Source organism: Encephalitozoon intestinalis, chromosome VIII (genome assembly GCF_000146465.1).
Source record: "Encephalitozoon intestinalis ATCC 50506 chromosome VIII, complete sequence".
Lineage (NCBI taxonomy): Eukaryota > Fungi > Microsporidia > Unikaryonidae > Encephalitozoon > Encephalitozoon intestinalis.
The window spans coordinates 43,954-60,720 of record NC_014422.1 but is presented as its reverse complement, the minus strand read 5'-3'; the positions used below and the strand labels follow the sequence as shown (position 1 = coordinate 60,720).

The 16,767-nt window shown below is 41.5% G+C and overlaps 16 protein-coding genes and 1 non-coding gene across 17 annotated transcripts; 8 read left to right on the top strand and 9 right to left on the bottom strand.

Annotated features, from left to right (window-relative positions):
- Window positions 1-16: 16 nt before the first annotated feature.
- Window positions 17-157, bottom strand: Eint_080595 (uncharacterized protein; the record flags this gene model as incomplete). Its single annotated transcript, XM_009163621.1, has 1 exon — window positions 17-157. The coding sequence occupies one exon, from the start codon at window positions 155-157 to the stop codon at window positions 17-19; it is 141 nt and encodes a 46-aa protein (XP_009161885.1).
- Window positions 158-202: 45 nt separating this feature from the next.
- Window positions 203-736, bottom strand: Eint_080590 (DNA-directed RNA polymerase subunit E'; the record flags this gene model as incomplete). The annotated part of the gene is made up of 1 exon (XM_003073308.1): window positions 203-736. One exon carries the CDS (start codon window positions 734-736, stop codon window positions 203-205), a length of 534 nt encoding a protein of 177 aa, XP_003073354.1.
- A 184-nt stretch (window positions 737-920) lies between these two features.
- Window positions 921-1,820, top strand: Eint_080580 (putative nicotinic acid transporter; the record flags this gene model as incomplete). The annotated part of the gene is made up of 1 exon (XM_003073307.1): window positions 921-1,820. One exon carries the CDS (start codon window positions 921-923, stop codon window positions 1,818-1,820), a length of 900 nt encoding a protein of 299 aa, XP_003073353.1.
- A 29-nt stretch (window positions 1,821-1,849) lies between these two features.
- Window positions 1,850-2,695, top strand: Eint_080570 (DNA primase small subunit; the record flags this gene model as incomplete). Its single annotated transcript, XM_003073306.1, has 1 exon — window positions 1,850-2,695. The coding sequence occupies one exon, from the start codon at window positions 1,850-1,852 to the stop codon at window positions 2,693-2,695; it is 846 nt and encodes a 281-aa protein (XP_003073352.1).
- A 22-nt stretch (window positions 2,696-2,717) lies between these two features.
- Eint_080560 (uncharacterized protein) lies at window positions 2,718-4,511 on the top strand (the record flags this gene model as incomplete). The annotated part of the gene is made up of 1 exon (XM_003073305.1): window positions 2,718-4,511. One exon carries the CDS (start codon window positions 2,718-2,720, stop codon window positions 4,509-4,511), a length of 1,794 nt encoding a protein of 597 aa, XP_003073351.1.
- A 12-nt stretch (window positions 4,512-4,523) lies between these two features.
- On the bottom strand, window positions 4,524-6,704 carry Eint_080550 (chromosome condensation condensin complex subunit G; the record flags this gene model as incomplete). The annotated part of the gene is made up of 1 exon (XM_003073304.1): window positions 4,524-6,704. One exon carries the CDS (start codon window positions 6,702-6,704, stop codon window positions 4,524-4,526), a length of 2,181 nt encoding a protein of 726 aa, XP_003073350.1.
- A 96-nt stretch (window positions 6,705-6,800) lies between these two features.
- Eint_080540 (ribosomal protein L18A) lies at window positions 6,801-7,322 on the bottom strand (the record flags this gene model as incomplete). Its single annotated transcript, XM_003073303.1, has 1 exon — window positions 6,801-7,322. One exon carries the CDS (start codon window positions 7,320-7,322, stop codon window positions 6,801-6,803), a length of 522 nt encoding a protein of 173 aa, XP_003073349.1.
- Window positions 7,323-7,506: 184 nt separating this feature from the next.
- Window positions 7,507-9,261, top strand: Eint_080530 (uncharacterized protein; the record flags this gene model as incomplete). The annotated part of the gene is made up of 1 exon (XM_003073302.1): window positions 7,507-9,261. One exon carries the CDS (start codon window positions 7,507-7,509, stop codon window positions 9,259-9,261), a length of 1,755 nt encoding a protein of 584 aa, XP_003073348.1.
- Window positions 9,262-9,379: 118 nt separating this feature from the next.
- Eint_080520 (uncharacterized protein) lies at window positions 9,380-9,919 on the top strand (the record flags this gene model as incomplete). Its single annotated transcript, XM_003073301.1, has 1 exon — window positions 9,380-9,919. One exon carries the CDS (start codon window positions 9,380-9,382, stop codon window positions 9,917-9,919), a length of 540 nt encoding a protein of 179 aa, XP_003073347.1.
- A 6-nt stretch (window positions 9,920-9,925) lies between these two features.
- On the bottom strand, window positions 9,926-10,132 carry Eint_080515 (uncharacterized protein; the record flags this gene model as incomplete). The annotated part of the gene is made up of 1 exon (XM_009163620.1): window positions 9,926-10,132. One exon carries the CDS (start codon window positions 10,130-10,132, stop codon window positions 9,926-9,928), a length of 207 nt encoding a protein of 68 aa, XP_009161884.1.
- A 37-nt stretch (window positions 10,133-10,169) lies between these two features.
- On the bottom strand, window positions 10,170-10,241 carry Eint_080510. The gene has a single exon. It is a non-coding gene; the product is annotated as a tRNA-Cys (tRNA).
- Window positions 10,242-10,312: 71 nt separating this feature from the next.
- On the top strand, window positions 10,313-10,747 carry Eint_080500 (mRNA splicing protein YJU2; the record flags this gene model as incomplete). Its single annotated transcript, XM_003073300.1, has 1 exon — window positions 10,313-10,747. The coding sequence occupies one exon, from the start codon at window positions 10,313-10,315 to the stop codon at window positions 10,745-10,747; it is 435 nt and encodes a 144-aa protein (XP_003073346.1).
- A 6-nt stretch (window positions 10,748-10,753) lies between these two features.
- On the bottom strand, window positions 10,754-11,518 carry Eint_080490 (putative zinc finger domain-containing protein; the record flags this gene model as incomplete). Its single annotated transcript, XM_003073299.1, has 1 exon — window positions 10,754-11,518. The coding sequence occupies one exon, from the start codon at window positions 11,516-11,518 to the stop codon at window positions 10,754-10,756; it is 765 nt and encodes a 254-aa protein (XP_003073345.1).
- Window positions 11,519-12,025: 507 nt separating this feature from the next.
- On the top strand, window positions 12,026-13,717 carry Eint_080480 (arginyl-tRNA synthetase; the record flags this gene model as incomplete). The annotated part of the gene is made up of 1 exon (XM_003073298.1): window positions 12,026-13,717. The coding sequence occupies one exon, from the start codon at window positions 12,026-12,028 to the stop codon at window positions 13,715-13,717; it is 1,692 nt and encodes a 563-aa protein (XP_003073344.1).
- A 36-nt stretch (window positions 13,718-13,753) lies between these two features.
- Eint_080470 (U6 snRNA-associated Sm-like protein) lies at window positions 13,754-14,020 on the top strand (the record flags this gene model as incomplete). The annotated part of the gene is made up of 1 exon (XM_003073297.1): window positions 13,754-14,020. The coding sequence occupies one exon, from the start codon at window positions 13,754-13,756 to the stop codon at window positions 14,018-14,020; it is 267 nt and encodes an 88-aa protein (XP_003073343.1).
- Window positions 14,021-14,123: 103 nt separating this feature from the next.
- On the bottom strand, window positions 14,124-14,966 carry Eint_080460 (uncharacterized protein; the record flags this gene model as incomplete). Its single annotated transcript, XM_003073296.1, has 1 exon — window positions 14,124-14,966. One exon carries the CDS (start codon window positions 14,964-14,966, stop codon window positions 14,124-14,126), a length of 843 nt encoding a protein of 280 aa, XP_003073342.1.
- A 154-nt stretch (window positions 14,967-15,120) lies between these two features.
- On the bottom strand, window positions 15,121-16,734 carry Eint_080450 (sulfate permease-like protein; the record flags this gene model as incomplete). Its single annotated transcript, XM_003073295.1, has 1 exon — window positions 15,121-16,734. The coding sequence occupies one exon, from the start codon at window positions 16,732-16,734 to the stop codon at window positions 15,121-15,123; it is 1,614 nt and encodes a 537-aa protein (XP_003073341.1).
- Between the last annotated feature and the right edge of the window lie 33 nt (window positions 16,735-16,767).

The following is a 16,767-nucleotide window of genomic DNA, read 5'->3' as shown; positions in this document are numbered from 1 at the left end:
ATCCAGAAAAGAAACATCACAGAAACTTATCAAGATTTCGGCTCAAGTCCTTAACATCTGATCCAAGAAGGAGGAGATGGTCCAGATCTGCGGACATTTCACGTAAGCTTCTTATAATCATATCTAACCTTTCCTCCTCGCAACCCATTTTCTCCATAGGGGCCACACAAACCCTGTTTACACCATCCAAGCCCTGTACTTCCTACACCCACCATTCTAATGGCCCCAATCCCGCCTCGTTGAGACCACAGAGAACAAGGGAAGACTTCTCCTCGGGATGCAAAACTCGGAATCTTATACAGGACTTCCTTCTAAAATACAATTTGTTCTCTCGGTAAATCCACACCCAGGCCAATTGCTTTTCTCCACAATCGCTCACATATGCCTTTTCGCTCACAGACGGCAGGAAGTCCTTCTTAGCCCAGAGATTGTGGAAAAAGGATACTCCGATCCTTATGCCCTTCTCATTCTGTTCCAGTATTGTTCCACATCCCACTTCATCCTTGAAAAATCTAAAGAAAAGTGCCTCAAACTCAACCTCGGCAACTAGGAATTCGTCATATACTTTATATTCATAGACATCTATAACCCTTTCTATAAGAACACACATGCTAGTGTTTTCTAGTGTTCTTCCAACATACTTTTTCTTAAGCTCCTCAAAGACTTCTCTTTTTTTCTCCACATTGCTGTTTAGGGAAATTTTAATTTTGTCCTCGATCTTTGCACTGTAGAACATCCAAATAGAGGGGGAAGCCCTCCAGCCGAAATAACTTACAATCTCCAACCATCCCGGGTTTATCTTCTTCCAATGCTTTGGCTCTCTCTTCCCTCAAGACTTATCATAATAGACACTACTTCATCACTCTTTGAAACTAATCTACTGATATGTTTAAATCTAAATAATAAAGCCCTAGGGGCAGATGTGGAGCAAGAAAAAACTAGAGATATTTGTAGTAATGAGCATAGTTGCAGCCGTGATGCTCTCTGTCCTGAAAGTTGTGATACTTGTGAACTACAAAGTCGGGGGGTTGCTGATGTTGATCTCAAGCTTCATAAAAATGGCTATTTCATATCTAAACATGCAATCATTTGATTTCAAGATGAAGTATACATTTATTGTTGCAAGTTTAAGTTTTCTTGGTGGTTATCTGGGGGTGCTTTCGTACTATTCAAAAGCATCATCGACATCATATGTGATCTCTTCTGATCTCCAATATCTTTTTACTGCACTCATAGCCATAATCTGGAATGGAACAAAGTACTCATACACCCAATACATTGGGCTCCTAATGGTTCTAGGAGGGTTTCTTATAGAGATATCTTCGGGAGAATCTCTCTCCATTCCACTCCACATGTTCATTGGATCTTTATCAGGGTTGTTTGGAGCCGTCAGCCTAGCAGTGTTTGAAGCCAAGATAAAGCCTACTCTTGTGGACTTTAAGAAGTTCTGGTGCTATATGACAACATATGGGTTCTTTCTCACCCTGTTTTCCTTGTTCTATATGACAGAAGAGGCGCTTTCGCAGAAATCTACCTATGTCAAGATAGTCTCGTCTCCAGGCATATACCTTGTGCTTCTTATGGAGATAGTAACAACATATCTGCTATCCGAGATTTCTTTGTTTCTGGACAAAGTGGAGAAGTCCACGCTTCTCAACGTGATCACAGGCTTTTCGGCAATTGTCACCGACTTGTATCTGTGCAGAGAGATAGACGTACAACGGTTCTTGGCGTTTTCCTTCACTGTGATCGGCGTCCAAGTATTTAATTTCTTTTGGAAGGAAAGCGTTCAACCGTTTGAGCAAGCATGTACATCATAGAAATAAAATTATTGTTTTGATCCTTGCCAATGGGGCTTGACGAACGGCTGATGAAGACATATTATAGAACTTTGTTTCCCTTGGACCTGATTTTCAAGTGTCTCCGGATCGACGAGAACCGGGAGATTTCTTTTGGGCTAGGGTCTGGAGGATATATTCGCTTTCTTACATTCAAGACTGCTGAAGAATTTAGGAAGAAGCTACTAGGAATTGTCCCTGAGAGAATCGATGTTGGAGCCATCTATAAGGATCGGCCTGTAAAGCATAATGTTCCAAAAGTTGCTGGGAAGGAACTAGTTTTCGATGTAGATCTGACGGACTACCCTAGGGAGTGCTGTACTGAAAAGCTCGTATGCAACAAGTGTCTGGTGCTGATAAAGGTGGCTGTTAGGATTCTTGATTATTCTTTGAGAAAAGAGTTTGGCTTCAAGAACGTAGGCTTTGTCTTTTCGGGAAGACGTGGAATGCATTGTTGGGTGTTTGATGAGGCAGCACTAGAGCTCAACGATATTGAGAGAGGGGAGATAGTAAGATACTATGACACAGTGGTTAAGAAGAAAGTATACTCTAAGGAATATGAAGAGATCTTGCGAGAATATTCTTTTTTTCTTGGAGACGAGACGTTTAAGGAGTCGGAGTTATTTGAGAAGATGTACATAAGAATCGATAAAGAGGTAACACAGAAGAGTAAGCATCTGATAAAGATGCCATTTTCGGTACATCCTTCCACAGAGATCATCTCTGTCCCCATTGATCCATCCTCTTTGGATTCTGTCAAACTAGAGGATTTCCCGAGGTTGGGAGATGTTTTAGAATCGCCTGAGCGTCTTCAGCCGTATCTCGGTATTGCCGAGAAATGGAGGGGCTTGTCTTGAGCTTGATTCTGGATCCCTTTGAATGAGCAGCAGAATATATGAGGTAATCAAGGAGGAAGGGAGTTTGGAGGAACAAATCAAGAAGATATTGAAGATGGGAGTCCTGGCGGACTCCTCTGAGATTCTGGCGTATTTCTTGAGGAAGACCATGGATGTATTTAAGGAAGATCCCTCCATCCATCACTACCTGCTTAACAGAATTCCCTCGGAGCTCATCACAAGATTTGTTCCGGGCCTCCTATCCTTTTACTTCAGCCTCTTGAAGGACCAGAAAACCAACAGAAGAACAGAAAGGATGGTAATCGATTCAATAAAGCATGTACTGGAATCTGCAGCTCGGCTGAATGACGTTGCAGAGGCCCGAATACATGAATTCTTCTACTTTCGCCGAGGTCCTATGTTTGAAGAGATCTATAAAATATGTGCACAGAAGTTTAAGACATCTAGAAGAGTGTTTTTTATCTCCGAGCTCCTTCTTCTTGGATATCCGCTGGAGGACAGCGACTATGATGCCATTAACGAGGGTATTGAGGAGATATTTTCTCTGGAACTGATCAGAAAACTCCTAGATAGAGAAAAGTACAGGAACAATGAAGAGATATTTGAAAAGCTTATCCAGATGTACAAAAAAGGAGAGGATGTTTCGGATATAATACTCCGAATCCAGGAAACATGTGGGGTTGTCTGTAGAGTGCCGGAGCTATGTGTGGTAAATAAAGAGACTACAAGAACAGTGCTCGACACAAACGACCTGAGAAAAATCGAAATGTTTCTTCGAAATGCTACTGATGTCCCTCTTCATGTCGAGGTGATTGGAAAGTATCTAGAGTTATGTGATTCTCCAAAGCAGGTTCTTGGGAGTGATGTCTGGAAGAGACTTAATGTCCGAAAAGTGGTGTCTGAGAATTACGACGAACTTCTTGAATATGCATTCAACAAGCTGAAAACAAGCCCTAGGATTCTGATCAACCTAATAGGAATCGAGTTCAGGCCAAAGCTGGAGGACTTTATTCTCCAGTCAATTGAATTTGTCAGTAGGTGTTCAGATGCAAAGGACTTGAGTCTGTATTTGTATTTCTTGAAAGTTGTTGTGGAAAAGAACTTTCTAAGAAGATCAATCCTCAGGAGGATATTTGACGGACTGATATATTTAGATAACGAAGACTATAGGGTCAGGTGTATGAAATACGAGGTGCTTGGTGAGTTATTTGTACAGTATTCTCTACTAGACAAGGCCATAGAACACAGCAGACATTTGAATGAATCACAGAAAACATGGAATGTAGAATGCACATGTTCGATTCCAGAGAACATTTTTGAGAGGGTAGACACAAGAGACGTGGATGAAGACAATGTAAATGTACTTGCAGCGATTGCATGGGATGAGCTAACCATCGTCCCTGCTGAGGGAGAGCTTATGGCTGTTTCTGTTTTTCTTAAGAAGATCATAGACAGCACAGGGATGTTCTATGAGAATAGGATTTCCAAATCAAATTTTATTCTCCACCTTGTGGATTTGCATGGAATATCAAGATTTAATGAAACCAAGAGAAGATTAATGGATGAGTTCTTCCAATTGCTTGGAAGCATAGTAAGATTCAGTCTCTCAAAGAAGCTTCTTTCAAAAATGTTCTTGATCTCCCTAGACTATTTTCACATCTTTGACACTAGCTGCCTGATCCGGTCCATCGTAAGAAACGACAGATATTACTGCCTGTTCATTTTTTACAATCTGGCCAAGAACAAGGAGAAGACATTGTCAAAGAAGCTCTTGGAATTTCTGAAGAAAAGCTTGAGAGAATCCCAGGAATCGTAAGGCAAAGTGCATTCAATTCTCCAGATCCTTCCTTACGTCGCACAAGTCCTCTGGGGAAATAGGCACACCATCGTCTATTTCTCTCAGCCTTCCTGTTACTTCGCTTACATTGAACCTGCCTCCCAGCTTTTTTGCCATTAGAGGACAGCAGAACAGGATCTTCTTGGTAATTCTTGGGTCCCAGCATCTTAAGACCTCTATTCTCTCCAGAACCTTGAGAAGGGTCTTTTTGGTTTGATCCTTTCCATATCCACCTGCAAGATAAACACAGATATTGTAGAAGAGGAGCTGTGATCCGTTAGGATACCTACTGTTTCCTATCCAATAGAGAGATTGGTCGATAAATACCTTGCACGAGGATCCCAGGGCCTCGAGGAGACCACAGAACACGGAAGTAAGAAGGGAACTGTCTTCCGAAAACAGTTCGAAAAACAGTATGCTGCAATACTGCTTGAGATGGTCATCCTGTGTATGGTAATATCTCTCAAGTGCAAACGCAATGAACTTTTCTCGGAGCTCTTTTGGAGCTTTGGTTTTGGATAATACTATCTTAGAGCCTGGAATTATGATGTCCTCACTTTCCCCATCCTCCAACTTCTTCTCTATGTATCTTAAGACATGGCTTAGCAGTTCTTCACCATTGGGAGAGAGTGCAAGATCCACACACATCTTAAGCACCTTGTTATCTGCTTCTATGTTGTGAATAAGACTCTGAGTGATTGCATGGTGAGTCTTGTTTAAGACATAATAAAACCCCACCTCCAGTATCTCTGCGACTGTTTCTTGCAAGCCTAAGTTAGGCAAGACAATCTCTTCTATTATTGCTTCGTGAAGTTGTCCAAAGGGATGAATGTGTTTCATGACCTGCTTGCATACCATCAGACATACCCTTGGAGAAGCCTTTGCATTTTTCTTTATGATACTTCCTATGAAACTATTCAGATCGTCGTCACAGACAAGACTTGCTATCTGCATTGCCTCCTCCACAACTTCTTCTACGGAATTCTTCCCAAGGAGCTTATAAACAGCGCTAAGAATGTACTTTCTGGATGTCTCATTAAAGAAATCGTAGAATCGGGCAATCTTGAACAGATTCTTCATTGCTTCAACCCTTACTTCTCTTTCCAGGGCGTCTCGAGACTCAACAACCGAAAGGCACGACTGATACATCACAGTAACAAAACTCTCGAGGTCTGGGAGCTGCAGGTCATCTCTTCCAAAGAATTCTTCTATGTATAGGAGCTCAACCCTTGACAGAAAGGTATTTTCTTCCGAAGGCTCCGAAAGGAGATATCCAAACTCTTTCTCACACCCGACTCTTTCAAAAATCCCCCTAAGCAAAGTCTCCAGATACCTCTGAGAAGATCTGCTATAGAAGGATTCATTCATAGCCTTGAGTTCAGAAGGGAGCTTGTATGCTGCAAGTATGGCATCAATCAGCAGTCCCTTTGCATCAAACTCCCTTTCGAGTATAGCCTTTTCCATCAAAAGGATCCTTCGATCCTGAGAAAGACCCTTCAGATCAATTTCTAGAAGGCAATTCTCGTAGAACATCTTTCTTATTGACTCATTTGCATCCATACATCTTTCGGTTATGCATCCATAGGTCGATTGATCTATAGAGATCAGGCTCAAAGCAAGAGCTCTTACTTCGTCGCTTGGATCGTGCCTGACTATGTCCTTGAACAAGTTTACAATCCTCACCTTTGGATTCAATTCCATTCCCTGGTAACTGGAAAGAACTTTTAGTGCTTCTTTCCTTACTCCTTTTTCTTTATCAAACAACCTCTCTGAAATCCTTTCCAGAAACCCATTTCCAATAGCCTCTGGTCCCACTGTCTCTGTTAACAATCTGAGAAGAGAGAGGGAGTTTTTTCTCACCTTTGCGATCTTCGACTCTGCAAGCTTGGAAAGGTAGCAGAACACCTGGAGAACAAACTCGGCACCCTTTGGAACATCCGATACATCTTCAAATGTTCTTCGGAGGAAATTGGATATTCTAGACGGGATGCTCGTCCTTTTGCATACAAGGATAATGTTTATGACCTTGCAGAATTCCTCAAAAAGCTCCTGTGTAGTTAACATCTCCACCATCTCCTTCAATGTTTCCGAATATCTCTTTGTATCGCACTGCTGGATCTCGTTGAATATAAGTTGCATTCTCTCAAGGTTACAAGCCTCGGCTGTAGTCATGACTTAGGGTAAGGCCCTCATACATTAGAACAAATCTCCAAGCTGGAACAGGAAGTCTAAAAGAATAAAATAAGCTTTAATAGTGATCACCTGGGATTATTCAGAGGGATTGTATTCTGCAGGAATCAGTAAACTCTTGGTGTTGAGAATCTTGGTAAAGACAGGAAACTCGACATTCTCATCGGCAAACTCCATGGTTTTTGCCCTCTTCAGCTGTTCCACAGGAACAACTTCCACACCTATTATGTCCACTGCAGATCTCTTTAGCTTGTGTCTGCCCGCCAGCTCCCTTAACACATAGTCGACAGCCCCACACCTGCTTATTGCTCTGCATTCCTTATATCCGTTGTGGATTCCACTTCTGCTGCGGTAGACAAATCGTACCCCGTAGTTCTGGACCTCCTTGAACGAAGGCTCGGGAATCTGTTCGCAGTTGATAATCAACCCTCTGGATGCTTTGATCTTGTACTTCTTCTCAAGAATCTTGAAGAACTTTGCCTTGGCAAACACATGGTTCTTCGTAAAGATGGTTGCCACAAATACCTGGGGTCTTGGGCAGTCCTCAGTAGGCATTGCACTTCCATGGATTCTGTATTCCTTTGTTATAGGGTTTGTCATGTTTACCTTTGAGAACATCGTTGGCCTGGAGGTCTCTGACTTCATAGGGGTAAATTTTTTCAAACACAAATCCCGTGCAGGGATGAGATATCCGATTCGATCTTGATAGAGAGATTGGAATGAAGATACCTTGGGATATTGGTGATGGACATGGGTTTTGTAAATTCTTCAAGCAGGCCCATCGATGGATGTTCTTTTAAAAAAAAAGGATCATCTGGAATACCGACTGGAACAATTTAAACAAAAGGAAAACGACAGGATCGAGTACAGGAATCAACTTCTCGAGCAAGCACAGAAAGAAAGATCGGCGATAGAAGCATTGGAAAAGGAAATAAATGGAATGGTTTCAGCTCTTCTTGAGAAAAAGGAAGGATTTATGGAGCTGAAAGATAAGGTTTCCAAATACAGGAAGGATGTCCTGAGAAGTATAAAGGGGGAATTTGAGTCTCTGTACAGAGAAATATTTGAAGAGGCCTCTAGAATTCATCCTTCGACATCATTCGCAGCTTTTGAGGAGTTTACAAAGATTAAGGGATTGATTAAGAGGAATGTATTTAGAAACCTTGGGAGACGTCTGGAGAGGTTCTATGCAGAAGAGAAGGGGAAGTTAAGGGAATATATTTTGTCACAGATGGAAAAGAAGTTGCAGGACAAACAGAAGATGCATGAGTTTGTGTTCAATATGAAGTTTCTGAGAAAATATGAGGAATATTTTTGTGAAGATACAATGATAGACTTTCTTTACGAAAGGATATCGAAGGGCTTTGAGTACCACTTTATGAGCAACAGGGATACAAACAGACTGGATAAACCTGAATGGTTTCTAGACTTCATTCTTTTGAAGCTTCGTGAAAGCAGGGGGATTCTTGACATATATCTAGAGCTAAGCAAGAAGAACAAAAGAGACGGCGAAGGCAATGGGGAATTTAGAGACTTAGTGGTTAGGACCGGAAACCTAATAAAAGAGAAGATAGAAGAGATATCTGGAAGTAGTAGTAAACAGAAGAGAAATCTAGCACTGCATCTTGGAACCCAGGTTATGAAGTTTAGATACGAGGTTTATCACAGCTACAACATTGTTCTTGAATTTCCCTCTCTAGGAAGTGTTCTCTGCCAAGAACAGAAGAAATATGTTCGGGAAAGACTGGTGAAGATACACGAGGCAAGACATGTAAAATGGTTTGGAGGATACAAAGAGCTTTCAAGAGAGTGTCTTCTGTATATCTACAGGTTCCGGACGTTGGATCCAGTGTTTGGGATGGAAGATGCCATTAAGATTATTGTTGACTACAACAGAGTGTTTTTGGAAAGCCTAAGGTACATAAACAGGCAAGAGGTAAGAGTTCTTTGCTGGGTGTACAGTGAGTTTGAAAGGTTGAAGACATTTTTGCTAGAGCAAGAGAGTGAGGTGGTCTTTGACAGCAGATTAAGCATAGAGAATAAGACTATGGTTGTGAAGGAGGAAGGAGGAAATCCTCAAGATATGCTTCACGAGGCTGTAACGGGATCTCTAGAGAGGATTTCTGATTTCAATAGTGAGAATCTCAAGCTGATTATGTCGTTGGCAATGAATGACACAGCTGAAAGGCTCCGGCCAATCAGGAAGTTTTTTCATGATCCAGGGATGGTATTCCGGAATCTAGTGGTTGATGTTGAAAGGTGTCTTGAAGATTATAAAGAGTGCTTGTCGTACAATGCCATAAAGCACAGTGTAAAAGAGAAGATAGATGGGTTTGTTCTTGAAGAGATAGTGTTGAAGCATAGGCTAGAGAGCTCTGAGTACTTTGAACTTGTTGGGATGGTAAAGAAATTGAAGGAGGTGTTTGAGGGAGAGGAATGGAAGAGCGAGATGGGCTTGAGATGTGTTAGAGATATATTTGAAGGAAGAGAGCCAGGGGACGGGCCACTATCCAAAATGGTCCAAGGCTTGTATGAATAATGGAAGGATATTACTGGTTTTCCCTCTCCTTGGATCGGGAACCATGGAGACTGAATATCTCCTTTATGCACAGGACGTAACAAAGCCCTAAGAAGTACCCTGATTTAAAAAACGTATAATGAAGATAATAAAAAGCTTAAGATTTGGGAGTAATTCGCTAACTCCTAAGCTGCTGGCCATTGCAGGGATTATGATGGTGATTATTATGTGCATGATGATGTTTCCGTCGCCCAAGGAAATTAATAGCAAGATCGAGACTCCAAACGATGAGTTCCAAACAAGGACGTATCTCAATGCCTCCAAGGAAATGAGAGAGGAATTAAAAATAAAGAGAGAAGACTTTGAGGGATTCTACTTCACACTGAGGCTTATAAATCCCATGCGGGATCGGGTTGTAATGATAGTCAACGGAACAAAGATTAAGACGATAGTGAGCAGTAAATATATAATTCGCCTTGTGGAGACCATTGACAACGAGGAAAAATCGCCCTTCTACTTTATATTTCTGTCGTATCTTATTGGATCGCTGTACTTTCCTGCAGGAACCATCAACTTTATTTCAAACTCCGAAGGAGTTTGGTACAATGGTGTCTGCTACACAGGACATCCGTCGATTTTTAGAAGAATATGCCTGCTTTTAATAAAAGACATTAAGTAAGGCTGTTTAAGAAGTGCTGTATTTATTCAACAAATCGACAAGGTCTCTGTACAGAGCAAAGACTTTTGAAATCTTGGCGGATATTGCCTCCATTTCGATGGTGGCATCTGCGCAGGACTCCAGAGACTTGTGTGTTTCCTGGAGCTTGAAGTCCAGCTCTTTGGAATGTTCGGCAACTTCCTTCAATCTTTGAAGAATCTCTACTGCATCCATATGGATAAGAGCAAAAAAAGAGTTTTGAGAAAAGGAAAGGGCCCGACAGGAATCGAACCTGTGACCGATTGATCTGCAATCAATTGCTCTACCTCTGAGCTACGAACCCTGGCCCTTATTGCCATTGCTTCCTTCTCTGAAAGAGAGTGGAAAGATAAATCTCGCCTCTGGATAGCCTTAATGAAGAGTGCTCTAAACAAGAAGAAAAGCTCCAAGCCAAAAGGACTGCCCACAAGATTGGCAACGCCATTCACGATCAAGTGTCTATCGTGTGGTGCCTACATATACAAAAATAAAAGACACAATGCCACAAGGGAAATAGCATTGGGAAAGGACTACTTGGGGGTAGAAAGCCATCGCTTCCACATAAAATGCACTGGATGCAGTAAGATATTAAGCATTAAAACCGATCCAAAGAATGGGGTGTATATCACCGAAGATGGTTGTGTAAAAGTAGAGGAGGAGCCCGGCATCCAAGAAGAAGCAGAAGATACATCCATGAAGTTAAAGAAGGAATCAGCCATGAAAGATGAAATAAATAGGCTCCGAATGCAGGCGAACCATGTCAACTCATCGACTTCAGCTTTTGGTTCTAAAGACAAGCTGGAAAAATAATCTTCTCTAGTTAAACTCTTTATTCAAGTATCTATAGGATTCATAGCTCTTGGCATGTATCTCACTTGTTGTGGTATGAACTTTATAGTGCTGGGACAGGTTGTCTGATCTGGAAAAGGCTTTGGAGCACCCGGGGAATCTGCATTTATGAGGTCTTTCTCCAGTATGCATCAGGTTATGGCGCTTCAAATGCTCATATCTCTTGAAGGCTCTCTTACAATCGTTGTATGTACACACAAACGGGCGATCCTTTAGGCTTCCCGAGACTTTCATATGTCTTCCTCTACTCCCTGCTCTTACAACGTCGGACCCTTTCTTCATGCAGCCGTCTTCAGCCTTCTTTCCGTCGCTTGTATATATGTTCTTAAGTATTCCATCCATGATGTTATCGGTCCATTGACAATTAAAAGGGTATAGTTCGTTTACATTACGGAATCTGTCAAGATCTTGATCTTCTTTCTGGCTCTCAAACTTGTATTCTCCAAAAGAGAACTTGGACCCGGTGAATTCTATCCTTGTATCATCCAGATGCCCGGATCCTTTTCCGCCATCTGCAGAAGACTCTATACGTTCAAGAAGCTTGCTGTTCAATACACTGCTGCATACCACCTCCAGACAGTCTTTTCCAAAGAAATCTTTGAGCTGCTCCAACCTTTCTATATATCCGGCAGACTCCATATACTCATGTATCTGAGAAGAACTCACAAAAGTTCCAAAACACCTGAATATATCTGCAAGGTCCGATACATTGAATAAAACCCTTCCGTCCATCGGAACACATAGATCTTTGATTCAGAGTCTGGAAGAGACACCTCGTTTATACCTGCTTTGGATACTGTTCTTGAAACAACATTCTCAACCCATAATCTAAAATCGCCTGCTTCCTGTTTCATCTTTCTCCCTTTGTGATGTGACAGGCCGAAACTTTTAATGACCTAGTTACCAATGAAATTTGCCACGTCTCCTATTTTCCATACCAATTCTTTTTTTGCTTTCGGCCTCCGAACAAAAATCCACCAAACACATGGCCGCTTAATTAATACGGGAGGAAACTGAATGGATAAAAAAAATCTCGCAGGGAAGGGTTGTAGTTTTCTACCGCCATTGATTTGGAACAACACAGAGAAGATTAGCATGGCCCCTGCGTAAGGACGACATGTATAACTTGAGAGGTTGCCGGATGTAGATTCGGCTTTTTTTTCTAATGCTTTTTTCTTTCCTTTGCTTTGAGAGCCTTTTCATCCCTGCAAAACCAGCAGAAGGAATATACCCTTCAAAATGTTTAACGAGCTTTTTAAAAAAGTTGTGGAACAAGTATCCAATGTCTCAAAGTTCAGTCCAGAGGAAATCGAGAGATGTATGGAAAAGTCCTGCCAGCCAAAGAAGCCAAATGTTACTCTTTTCCTCATTAAAATATCGTCCTCTCCACAGGAAGATGCTAAGGAGCTTCATGAAGCGCTTGAAAAGGCAAGCATCGAGCTGATTCAAAACCTGGCCATAAGAGGACCTTCGGTGTGCTTTGACATTAACAAGAAGGCAATACTCAAGGATGTTCTTGGTTATATCCAAAGTAACAAGGAGACATTTGGAAACAATAGCATTGGAAAAGGCAAACGAATGGTGGTGGAATACAGTAGCCCCAACATTGCAAAGATTTTCCACATAGGACATCTGAGAACAACAATATTAGGCCAGTTTATCGTAAACTTACTGAAGGCATCTGGATACGAGACAGTCAGTATGAACTACTTTGGAGATTGGGGAAAACAATTTGGCTTTGTACTCCTTGGATACAGTAAGTATGGAAGTGAAGAGGAGCTGGAGAAAGACCCTCTCAAGCATCTGTTCAATGTCTATGTGAAGATAAGCGCCGATGCAAAGGAAAACCCAGAAGTTGATCTGGAGGCCAGAGAGATCTTCAGGAAGATGGAGGAGGAAAACGACGAATGGTGCATGAATCTCTGGAAAAGATTCCGGGAGCTGAGTGTTGAAAAATACAAGAGTCTCTATGAAAGATTGAATGTGAGATTCGATGTCTATTCCGGAGAAAGCCTGTACAACAAAAAGGGGAAAGAGATAGTTGAGGCGTATAAGGAAGTCAAGACAGATGAGGACGGGTCCAAGGTATTTGATCTTGGAAAAAACAGAAAGGTACTTGTGATGAAGAACGATGGAACGACACTCTACATAACAAGAGATATTGCTGCCGCAATTGAAAGACTTGAGAAATATTCTCCTGAAAAGATCATCTACGTTGTGTCGACCGAGCAGAACAAACACTTTGAAGATCTCTTCAAGATTCTTGGGATTCTTGGGCACGACGAAAGCAAATTCTTGCATGTAAGCTACGGATTGGTTGCTGGGATGTCTACAAGAGCCGGAAAGGCCCAATTCCTCGAGGACATAATCCAAGAATCTACAAGTGTCATGAAGAAGGTCATGATGTCGGATAGTACCAAGAACTCGTTTACAATGGACGAGATTGACCAGACTGCCGAAGTCCTTGCCATATCAACACTTCTAGTAATGGATTTTACTGCTAGAAGAGTTAAGGGATATGAGTTTGACATTGAAAAGAGGGCAAGAAACACCTCTGGAACAGGGCCGTACTTGCAGTATGCTCATTGCAGACTGAAGAGCATCGAATCCAGGAACAGCGATGTTGACTACAGCGATATCAACACGATCGACTTTAGCCTTATTCATGTTCCAGAGGTTTTCAATCTTGTCTACAAGCTCCTGTGGTTTGAGCATGCTGTTGAAAAGTGTCTGGACGACTACGAGCCTTCGAGAATCGTCACATATCTTCAAGATCTTGCTAGCTGCGTCAATGTCGCAATCAATAGCCTAAAGGTTCTAGGTGTGGAGAAGGAACTTGCCAGAGCTCGACTCCTTGTTCTGTCTTCTGCAAGGATCGTTCTTCATAACGGACTAAAAATCCTTGGAGCTACACCTTTGAATAAAATGTGATTTCTTCCTATTTTCTCTCCGCCAAGGCTCTTGCCCATGGGTCTGAGTTTGGGAAAGTACGTGAACTATAGAGTAAAGGTTAAAATGAAGGATGGGAGATGGATGGAGGGAACCATGCTATCTGTTGACGAGGATGTAAATGTAGTTCTTGATGACAGCGAGGAATTCCGGAATGCAAGAGGTAGCAAAGAGCCTAGACGTAGAGTCTTGGGGCTGGTGATGGCCAGGGGAGATTTTGTTATGGATATAGAAATTCTCAGTAAGCCAGAGAAAGGTGAAATGGAACTCCAGCAAAACTTGTGAATTCGGGAGAAAAGAAGAGACATTCAATTAAATTTTTAATTATAAGGACCCCTTTCTTCCATCCTCATTTTTACCATTAATGTCTCTCCTCCTCCCATCAAGTTCAACTGGCCTGGCTTCCGGCCTTCAATCCTAGGAGATTAAGAGATTTGAGGGAATCAAATAGGGTGGTTCCATCCTTGCTAAATAGAATACGATGAGACCTGGCAAATATCAGTGTTACCAGCATAAGTGTAGTAACCATTCCGATGTATTTGGGATCTTCTTTGAGCCCCTCATCTTCAGAGTCATCGGAAGATTCAGTGTTTTCATTTTCTCCAATGAAAGCAAGGCGAACAAGTAATGACAGCACGCCAATACTAAAGATTCCTATCGAAGTGTAGTTTTTCTTCATCTTAATGTCAAGGCCAATTAGTCCTGCCATTACCAAGCATCCCAGAATTAGAATCCCCAAGATCACTGTATCTTGCTTTCGGCTTTTGCCAGAGCCTAGCAGTTGCCTTATGCACTCATTGAAGACATAAGGCATAAAGATTGCTCCAAGAAACCCAAATTTGCAAACTTTACTGTCCTCACACGTTAAAGAACAGCTGGAGGGATAGAAGAGCACAGCCTTGATACAAAGCAGCATCACAACCATCTCGATAAGAGACAATAAAATGGCCGGATTGAGGAATCCTCCTTTCTTTTCAAAGAAAGGGCTTTCGATCTTCTTGTGCAAAGAATTGGCAAAGCTCCACAGAAGTCCCAGGGATGCCAAAGCAAAAATTCCTATTAATCCATGTTGAGATATTGTTTTTAACCTATCCACAAATAACCCAAGTATTCCAAGTGTACATCCAATAATTGATAAGAATGCAAAAATGCAATCAAAGCCTAAAAGAAGATTTGTGATATTTTTTCCCTCTTTCATCATCATTTTTGATACAGGGTTGTTATAAATCATTATTTATATTTGTGGATCTTCCTAATATGGAAAAGACAGCAATGAGAAAGCTAATTGATAACTTTTCATTGGTAGGAGTATCAGCATAAGAAATTTATGCAAGTTTAAGAAAGAGGGATTTCCGCATATTCAAGAAATATTTAGTATTGCTAATTTACCTGCTAAGTTCCGATTCAGGCAAATCGGCCATGTATTTAGAGAACAGATGGGTATAAAGATTCTGTGGACTACCGATCATCAATACTTGGTTTCCATTTTCTTCTATTGCTCCAGCAACCTCTTCAAGAGCCATATTTGCATTGGCTCCGAAATACATACAAGACCTGAGGTCGAAAAGGACATTTTCCTTGCAAAGGACTTTCATTGCCTTGACAGATTCACTTAGATTTCCAAAAGAAGTTAGAGGGCCAAGGTCCACTACTCTGTACATTTCTTCTGTTGTTTCTCTTGATATCCTTATGGTCTCTCCCAGCTTCGAATGGAAGACCTTTGTTGTGAATAGATGAGACCACAGGACAAAGAAGGAGTTAAAAAGCATTCCAAACACGAGTCCGAATATTGGTGTTAAGAACCATGACACAACGCTGGACATTACTAGCGTCAGTAGATCCACCCAGGACAGTTTGAGTATAGGAGTCCATAGATATGAATACAGGAAGCCAAATCCTATGAACATAGGGATCGTTCCTGAGAGAATAGTAGGAATTCTTTCTCTTATGGGTCCTCCGATAACCAGAAGGGAGGACATGGCAATTGCGCCCACAAAAGAGTGGATTCTGGATCTTCCTCCTGATTTGTTGAAGTAGATGGATGTAGAGCATATAAAATAGGTTGGATATCCAAAGAATGCAGATACAATGTTCCCGATCGACTGGACTCCTAGCTCCTTATTCAAGTCTGCATTTATACCAAAAGTCTCTGCAAAACTCGGTACATTCACAGCTATGTGAACTAAATTGAATAAAGATAATCCAAGGATGTTCATCAAGTTGGCCTTAACTGCCTCTATTTTTATATTTTCTATCTTGAGATGCTTCAGAGTTTCAAGGGGGTTGAGATCAATTCCTCCGGCTTTTGGAATAAGACCCACAGATTTCATCCATTCGATATCCTTTCCTGCAGCTAAAAAGACTAGATAAAACACTGCAAAGATGCTAAAGGAGAACATGGGAATCATCAGGAAATATTCAGGGAACAAAATATCCAAGACCACTGCAAGAAGTGCAAGGACAATGGTCACGGCGAGGCAGACATGAACATACTTCCATGTAATCGAATACACTTCCTCAAATCCACATTCGATGGACATTGCCCCTATGGATACCATAACCCCGTACAGAGCCGGTATAGGGATGTATTTAAGATTGCTTCCAATCTTGAGTGTCTTGAGAACATAGGAGAAGAAAGCAAACAGAATGGTGCTAAGAAAGATGCATGCATAGGTGGTGGAAATTTCTTCTCCAAAGGTGGATGACATCTTGAAACATACCTTGTGAATTCTTCGAGTGTCCTTTTGTGCCTCAAATATGGCTCCTGCTGCGATTCCACCCAGTTTACTAAACAGACCGAACACAAACTGCGAAGCTATTGTTGAGTAGAGGAACATCATGGCACTTACATTTCCAATATTCTTGTTGTGGCTGTTCTCTGTGCTTAGAAGCTTTGTTCCAAAGGAAAGTAGGTCTAATGAAGTCATTGTGAATAGGAGAAAGCTACTGGATATCAGAGACAGTATTTTTTGTTTTGCTGTTTTCATTACACTTTTCATTAAGGGTTTAAATTTTATTGGATCCATAGTCAA